The 9168-nt window shown below is 42.3% G+C and overlaps 1 protein-coding gene across 2 annotated transcripts in view; it reads left to right on the top strand.

Annotated features, from left to right (window-relative positions):
• The first annotated feature begins 392 nt into the window (after nucleotides 1-392).
• The window catches only part of ESRRB (estrogen related receptor beta), a 164597-nt gene continuing 155821 nt past the window's right edge, over nucleotides 393-9168 (top strand). For both annotated transcript variants that reach the window (XM_081173816.1, XM_081173817.1), the window contains exon 1: nucleotides 393-679. In XM_081173816.1, coding sequence (XP_081029942.1) covers nucleotides 678-679 — 2 coding nt within the window. In that variant the 5' untranslated portion in view covers nucleotides 393-677. The remainder of the gene's footprint in view (nucleotides 680-9168) is intronic.

The following is a 9168-nucleotide window of genomic DNA, read 5'->3' as shown; positions in this document are numbered from 1 at the left end:
AATCTTTTATGAGGAGAAAATGTTAGCAATACCCTGGCTGTGTTTTCTGAGCTGGTGCTTTGGAAAGAGAAAACCTCTCGTCTTGGGTCATGCAAAGCATCCTGCCTTACTTTGGCAGGACCAGGTATCTATCTCAACACAGTTCTGGGAAAAGAAACTTTTCAAAGCTGGGCCTGGAATTGGTACGCACACAATTTGGAAAGCGTACGCCGACTGTATCTGGGGCCTTAGCCTGAGACTTAGAGGACTCTGATATTGGCTGCTCCTTTTGTGTTATTCATATATTGGATTTTGTTCTTTTCGCTTCCCTTGTTTCAAGTTGCTGTAACGCTGCTGCGGAAGCAATTGCTGCACACTCTCCCTTTGCTGAGCCTATGGGTGGCTACGGGGCGTCCTCCCTGTATGCATTGTGGAGCAGCTTTTGCTGCTATGCCTAAGACCTGCTTATTTTTTTTTCCTTGTCAGCTGCCTGTTATATCAATCACGGAGCTGGAATCTATTTATAGGTTGGGACTCAGAGTACTGTGTCCTTAGTCACAAAGAGACACAGAGACGCAGAGGGGACTCCCGGCTAGTGCGAGCGGAACCAAAAGATATTTAATCAGCAATTAGAAACACCTGGGAAGGGGCAAAGGAAATCCTACCCTGGTCCTGAGGTTCACCTCTCAACCTGAATCATGTAAGTACCTAATTTCCCACTTTTTATTGGGGGAATTGGCTCCCCCCTCCCTTGCATCAGTCCTTTTCTTTGGACTTGAAATTATGGGAGCACGTATTTTAGCCGAACTAAAGTGTGTGTGTGTGTGTGTGTGTGTGTGTGTGTGTGTGAAGTCTGTTTTCACATTTTTTGAGGAAGGCTGGCAAGTTTATTTCTGCAGGGGAAACAAATGTCATTTAATCATGAGGTGTTTTTCATCCCAAAGCAAACAAATGAAAGTTTGTGCTAGATAGTATTGTTTAGAGAGTGCAAAGAGTTGTTAACACTGCTGCTGCAAGAAAGCCAGCGCACAACAGCGTAACTCTGTTTAAGGGCTTGTCAAGGTGAGAGTTCTTCTGTGCCCCTAGCACTGATATCAGGTCTGAATATAGGGAAAGTTCAGCAACACAGACATATTTTTTTTGCACCTAAAACTATTCACGGGAAACTTTGGTACAAGTGTTCATTAATGCACCCATGTGGAAAAAAGGGTATTATGGAATGCTTTTTGCCTCTGAGATTTCAGTGTGTGTGTTTAAAAAATGTTACCTAGTTAGTATAGAATGTCTCGACTGTGACCAAAGAAACACAGATGACTTGGGGAAGACAGTTTAGTGATATCGGTGTCAGTCTGGTCAATGCCTTGTATTTATGATTAGTATTTAGAAGCTTGCCTTGAGGCATTCCACAGACAAAAACACCCCTTTGCAGCTTGTCTCTAGTAATAGCAAAAATGTGGATTATCATAAACTGTAAAAAGTGCTAAGAAAATCAGTAATTAGTATTTGTTCTTCATGCAATTTTGGGTTTTATTTTGGCAAACCAATGAGTATATTGTTGTATAGTTCCAGTGCAGAAATTTGTCATTTTGGTCCTAAATAAAATTCTTTATTAATGCATCTTCTTAGTTGTTCCTTTTAATATCATCTTCCCCACCTCATAAAGATTATACCGTTTAGCTTCTCAGTCTTTTATTTTGTCTTACTTTAAAATGATCTCAAAAATTGATCTGGCAACTTTTTGTTGAGAGAATTGAAATGAATTACAGTTGTAAAATACATTTGAGAAAAATTATTTTCTTTACTTTAAGCGTAGAGATGGTTTGCATAAAATGTAATGAAATGATTGATAGTAGTTATTATGTGGTTAGATGAGGGGAATCTGTTTTGAAAGCAATCTTTTTGAGTGAATGTATACCACAAAGCTGTTTCCTTTTGCTGTACAAAAGCTACACAATTTGCAAAATTCTGTAGCTTACAAATGCATTTTATAGTTTGGTGTAAGAAAAAGCAAACATGTTCCTGAAAAGTTTGTGACCGGCAGCATAAAACTCTCTGGTTGTTGGCACAATCAAATGGGGTAAATGTAACTTCTGATTTAATGTAATGGAACACAAGTTCAAAATGTATCCGATGACCATTTAAACTCAAGATGTATTTAGAAAAGAATTCCTCTAAAAACAAGCAAGACAGCAACTTCATAAAATACTTAATTTGCATTTGTTGTAACTTTTGTGCTTAGAAATCAAATGACTTTGCTCTCTGTAAATCTAGTTTATGTTGGCTTTACATTAAGTCCATGCATTCCTTCCTTGTTTTCTGTATTTCATTCTTCAGTTGTGTGAGCAGAGGCCAGATTTTCCATGAAAACTAATGTATTAGATCCTCTTGCAAATTAGTGGAGAAAGGAGTGGTTTTGCATTCTCAATAAATGCACAAATTATACCCCAGTACCCCTTTATGTGCCCTTAGTCCCATTACAGTCAATATTTTTATGGACTAGTGTACATTTAGCAGGTTTAGAATTGTAACCCTAATCTCTTTCCCACAAAACATTCAAACTTCTATGATGCCTCTTTTCATCACATGCTTGCAAATATCCATTCTACTTCTCCTCCTCTTTCCTCTTCTTCTTCGACATGTTTGGCATATGTATGAAAAGTAGTTGGATTTCCCCTATTTGTATCTGTGTGTTCCATCTTGTTTAGCCAAAATATATATCCCCCCCCCCCCGCCGACCCAAACATCAGCAGCTGTTAGCAGAATATGGAATGCTCTTCTTTCCTATGTTTGGGTAGTTAGTTTATAGATAATGGGGGAACTCTGATATAGTAAGTGAAAGGTATGATGCTATTAATTTGTTCCTGCTTCTTTAACAGTTATACTTGCGCCAGCAACACATCAGAATTTGTTTCTCAGATGAAGTTTTTTGGGATTTTTGAGAGAGGGCATACCATGCTCAGCCCTGTGTGACTTATCTATGCTTGCAAAGTTACAAGGGATGCTGTGTTGTCTGACCACGTTACCACCCCCTTCTTCTTTTATTTTATTTCATCACTTCATAAATGCTGTGTGCCAAGTAGGCTCTTGTACAGGTGTGTGGAATGCATCTGCCAGGAATATATGCCTGGGAGCCTCAGGTGATGGAATTGATGCTTGGAAAGTGAGTAGAAACAACTAGTTTTACTTAAATTATAAACCATTCACATGATAAAATAAGTAAATAAGGCCTTACCAGCCCAGTTGTTGTTGGGTTTTGTTTTTTTAAAGAGATTGTGCTTATTTAGCTTCCTTCTTTTATCTTTCCAGACTGACTTTTTATCATCTCTCAATTTCTACATTACATTATGCTCTCCATCTTTTTATCAACCCCTCCTTTTTCTTTTTCTGGAAAACACATTTCTTTCTGGCACAGAAAATAAACTCAGATTGCTGGTAGTTATGTTAATCTAATTCAATCCTCTGTGGGTTAGAAGTGAAATTCTAATAGTGGAGCTGTTGAGGTCTTTTTTGTTAATGGCTTGGGGATTACATTGAGTTAAAGGCTCATTTCCTAATCAAACAGAGAGGGAGAGAGTGACTCCGAATATTTATGAGTCTCCCAGCGCGAGTTAAACATTGAACTCCAAAAGCAGGATCGCAGCGCAGTGGAAAGAGTTAAACCCCCTCAGGGCTGCTGTGGAAAAAAAAATGAAACCAGTTAAGCCATTAGCATTTTCAACTGCTGTACAACTTCAGTTCTGTAGAAGGGGGTGGGGACGGTGAGGGAGAATAATCATCTGGCAGTGTTAAAATGGATGATGCCGTGAGATATTTAAAACAAAGTCAGGGGAGGCTTCCAAACAGTTTCCCTGCAGATGGGCAAAATGTTCATGGTATGAACTGTGAAAATCTGGCAGAAGCTACAAATAAACGATCATTTAAATGGTGAACGCGTGAGAAGGAGGGTTGCTTCTCTGCTGGCTTTGAAATAGCTCTGCACTTCTTTTTCAAGGCACTCGTTTTGGTTATCATCTTTGACTTCTTGCCAACTCCCTTTTCTTAAGCAATTGAACAGCTAGCCATAAATTGTGCTACTTTTGTAAGATGCACGTAATGTGTTACTTGAGGAGAATTTCACAACCACTTCAGCATGTGGTGGTTTGGTGATGAGTTGGCTTTCACAACGTGGACTGTGCTTGGTGGACATACAGCTGTATTCTACTGATCTTGCATGTTCATTGGACAACCCCTTCCTATCTATGATGCTGGGGTCTCTTGGGATCGGTAACGGCTGGAATCTCCCAGATTGTATCATTCCAGAAGTGCCAGTGTGACCAGATTATAGAGCTGAACCTGTGGGTTGGAATTAGACTGGTTGTTCTGTGAATGGAAGGACTGCTTCTGTTTGTGGAAGTGTGTCAGATTCCCCCAGAGAGAGGTTCCTGCTCTGATATCTGGATGCTTCCACAGGTAGAAGGCTTGTTGTTGTTTAGTCGTTTAGTCGTGTCCGATTCTTCACGACCCCATGGACCAGAGCACGCCAGGCACTCCTGTTTTACACTGCCTCCCGCAGTTTGGTCAAACTCATGTTAGTAGCTTCGAGAACACTGTCCAACCATCTCGCCCTCTGTTGTCCCCTTCTCCTTGTGCCCTCCATCTTTCCCAACATCAGGGTCTTTACCAGGGAGTTTTCTCTTCTCATGAGGTGGCCAAAGTATTGGAGCCTCAGCTTCAGGATCTGTCCTTCCAGTGAGCACTCAGGGCTGATTTCCTTAAGAATGGATGGGTTTGATTTTCTTGCAGTTCATGGGACTCTCAAGAGTCTCCTTCAGCACCATAATTCAAAAGCATCAATTCTTCGGTGATCAGCTTTCTTTATGGTCCAGCTTTCACTTCTATACATCACTACTGGGAAAACCACAGAAGGCTATTTTCGCCAATTCCCTTTCCCTTCTGCAAACCCAAATGCTCCTCACACTATTCCTGAGGGTCCCCCAATACTCTGAAGCAGATTGAGGGCGAGCGTAGGGGGCTGCAAATCTGCAAACCTTTGGCCCTCCTATATGTAGACTCCAATTCCCATAATCCCTGAACAATGGCAATGCTGGCTTGGGCTGATGGCAGTTGAAGTCCCACAAGATCTGGAGTGCTATGAGGTCTCCATCCTGCTCTAGCCCCCTTTGCTGAGGTCTCAGAGCCCCTCCACATGTCCTTCTTATTGAGCATTCATGGTGATTTGTGTTCATGATGCTACTGGGACAGTTATCTATGACCCTACTTCCAATACCGTTTGCAGCTACAGAAGTTTCAGGGTGGATGTAATGCTTAATTTCCAATCAGTAAATTTCCCATAACATCCTCCTGAAATCCTGTAACTTTTTATATCACAAATGTTCCAGGTATATATAGGTGTGTGTGTGTGTGTGTGTGTGTGTGTATGTATATACACACACACTAAATTTATATATTTAGGCGGTGACCATTTTAGGCACATCCACTTTATGTGTGATCACTGACACCTAATTCTGTTTGGACCTGGAAGAGGGCAGAAAGGGGGTGGAACATGGTGCAATGGGGGCAGGGCATGCTTATGCATGTTCCACTGACATGCGTGGGGGCTGGGAACAGAGCCCCTGCGTGAAATGGTCACCATATGTATATGTATTTAGTCCCATTCTTTTGTTGCACTGTAGCGCAAGAGTGCCCCCCACCCCAAACAGCAATAAGACAATCACACTAAGAAAGCAATGTTGTGGGGACTTTGCCCCTGATGTGGTTCTACTCTTGATCACCACTTCCCCTATGCCGCCTCCTTCCAAAACAGATAGCAGGCAATCTGGATCAGAGACCACTGTTTTGGGGGAGGAGCCAGAATGTTAACACTCCCTTCTCCCTCTCACATATGGGTCATGTATTAGTGGGCAATGATAGAATTAAATATGGCTGTTAAGTCTCTTCACCGATGACTGAAACAGAAGCAGGTCACTTCAGTTCTCAATCTGGATTGGGCTCCTTGTACCTGCCATGTGCTTCAAGAAGAGTCACTCACACAACAGCTAATTCCGTCACTGAAATGCAGAGGCAAGACATCGATCAAATCAATGCGTACCTCCTGTCACTGAATCTCAACATTACTAAGTGTTCACCAACAGATATTCTGAATTAATACCACCTTCCTAGTTTTCTTGCTATCTACGTGAGCAGCAGCCAATCCTCCTTGGACTCTTCTCTCACTAATTTCCCTGGTACTACACAGCATACTCTTTTTCTCTTGTTACTTCTATTCCTTTTTTTTTTGCAAGTGCAGGGATTTATTTTGGTGTTTGGTTGTAAAATTTCCTCCAGTACTGTCTAGCAAAGCATGCTTTCCCCCACTCTGCGGCTGTGTATAAATGCAAATTGTGAAAAATATACCATAAAGGTGCACTCAAATGGTCTGCTGCTGGTGTTTATCTTGAGAAACACTCAAGCTGAAAAGTTTCTATTTTTTTTTTAAAAAAATCTGATATTTCCTTCTTGAGAATTGAAGAAAGTAATATTTCCTGTTTTGAAATCTTACAGATCCTTTCAAATGGGTCCATGCTCTCATTTACTGAAAGATTATCCCTGAAATTGGTGTGTGTGTGTGTAGATATCTAACTGGAGTATAAGCTCTTAAGGTTTTTTTTTTAGTAGTGCATCACATGGAGCCCTACTACAGTGGTGCCTCGCAAGACGAAAATAATTCCTTCCGCGAGTCTTTTCGTCTTGCGATGTTTTTCGTCTTGCGAAGCACGGTCCGTCGCAACTGCGCCTCTTCAAGCGGCTTTAAGAAAAAAGCGCAAGACGTTTTCGTCTTGCGAAGCAAGCCCATAGGGAAATTCATCTAGCGAAGCAACGCAAAACCGAAAACCCTTTCATCTAGCGAGTTTTTCGTCTTGCAAGGCAGTCGTCTTGCAGGGCACCACTGTATTAAATCTATTACAAGTATGAATTTCTACACTTATAGCACAATCCTATGTTTACTTAAAAGGGAGTTCCAATGAATTCAAGGGAGTTTACTCCCAGGCCAGTGTGTTTAGGACTGCAAAGTAAGATATACTGTGCAGCAAAGCAACTCAGGATGATTGATGGGAGTGCCATTGGTCGTCCAGGTGTTGCAGGATTCCAGCTCCCATCAACCCCTGACAAGTGTGGACAATTGTCAGGGATTACAGTGGTACCTCAGGTTAAGTACTTAATTCGTTCCGGAGGTCCGTTCTTAACCTGAAACTGTTCTTAACCTGAACCACCACTTTAGCTAATGGGGCCTCCTGCTGCTGCCGCACCACCGGAGCACGATTTCTGTTCTTATCCTGAAATAAAGTTCTTAACCTGAAGCACTATTTCTGGGTTAGCGGAGTCTGTAATCTGAAGCGTTTGTCACCTGAAGCGTATGTAACCCGAGGTACCACTGTATTAGAGTTGCAGTCTAGAAACACCTGAAAGTCCACAGGTTTCCCACTCCTGTACTTTTAGGTCCAGTCCAAACACTAAGGCAAGTTGAATGTGCTAAACTTGGGCATATTTGCCTGTTGGCCATGTCTGCCAAACCTGCCCTAATGAGCCTTCTGTAGTAGCAGCTGGAACTTCAAATTATGCCCAACTTGCATCTCCTACTCCTTCCTGCCTTCCCCCTTGTGGTGTACGCCAAAATGTGTTGCGATATTGCATGTTGCGTTATACTGTCCCCACAAGTGGCAGTCAGTGAAGCGGAGTAAGGGTTGGGGAATCTTATCTTTCAATACACAAGGATAGCCCATCATACAATTCCCTTTGCGAAGCTGTTGTCTGCAGCGACTGTAATGGACAAAAGATGGAATTGCCATTTGGAAGCGACTCCTATCAGTTCTGTTGAAGCTCCCTGGAAGAGTCACAAAAACAGCAAAATGACGTTCGGGCAGAGGGGGCTGGGGATGAATTTTCACTTGGAAAGACCAACGGACCCGGGGAAAAGAGCTTCCTCTTGGTCTCAATGTCACTTTCCTGTGTTGTCAGCATAATTCTGGTATCCCTTGAGCAACTTTATAGTCCAATGGCTTTTCCAGTAGCTTCAACTCTACTGAGCTTTCCATTTGTTAGAGTTTGTGCTTTGAGCCAGAGAGAGAGAGATGCAGCTTTAATGAAAATTCTGCAATTTATATATTTTTCTTCACAAGGCATGTATTTTCTTCATTACTATGGACTAGATTAAAGGTAAAGGTAAAGGGACCTCTGACCATTAGATCCAGTCGTGGCTGACTCTGGGGTTGTGGCGCTCATCTCGCTTTATTGGCCGAGGGAGCCGGCGTACTGCTTCCAGGTCATGTGGCCAGCATGACTAAGCCGCTTCTGGTGAACCAGAGCAACGCACGGAATCGCCGTTTACCTTCCTGCCGGAGTGGTACCTATTTATCTACTTGCACTTTGACGTGCTTTCGAACTGCTAGGTTGGCAGGAGCAGGGACCGAGCAATGGGAGCTCACTCCGTCGCAGGGATTCGAACCACCGACCTTCTGATCGGCAAGTCCTGACTCTGTGGTTTAACCCACAGCGCCACCTGCGTCCCCTATGGACTAGATTACCAAGGTGTGAAAGAGGAAGCCTGCACTCACTTTCCTATAAGCCTAATGTTTCCATAAGGCTTCACACTCCAAGAGAGTCGTAGCCACAGTACGTTTGTAATTTGAAGTCATCACACCCACTGCCTGCTTGGAATTTTGTTGAGTCATATGAACCTTACTTTGGAAGATCTCTATTATTTCTCTTCTCGTCTCCTTGTTTCCTCGCTTTCTCCTGCACAAAGTTTTTAGTTTCTTCCCACTCCTGTCTGTTCATCTTCCAGATACTTTGGACTATAAGTCCACCATCCCTAGCCAGCATTGCTGTGCTTACTGGGGCTGAGGGGAGTCATAATCAAAAATGTCTCAAGGGCACCAGGTTGGTGAAGACTGCTCTGTACTTCCAGCTTTTCCCTGTGCCTGGTTTTCTATCTCCATCATGTTTGAGTTAAACGTCTTTCTTACATGTGGTGATTTTTGCAGTTATTGTATAGTTGGAAATCAGAGCTGTTTCATTATTTATTTGTTGCATTGCTATCCCACATTTTATCTAAGGACAAAATAAAAAAATTCCTTCCAGTAGCACCTTAAAGACCAACTAAGTTAGTTCTTGGTATGAGCTTTCGTGTGCATGCACACTTCTTCAGATACA

Source organism: Podarcis bocagei (genome assembly GCF_964188305.1).
Source record: "Podarcis bocagei genome assembly, chromosome: 1".
Taxonomy (NCBI): Eukaryota; Metazoa; Chordata; class Lepidosauria; order Squamata; family Lacertidae; genus Podarcis; species Podarcis bocagei.
The sequence above is the reverse complement of the archived record's forward strand: the minus strand, read 5'-3'. Positions and strand labels throughout refer to the sequence as shown.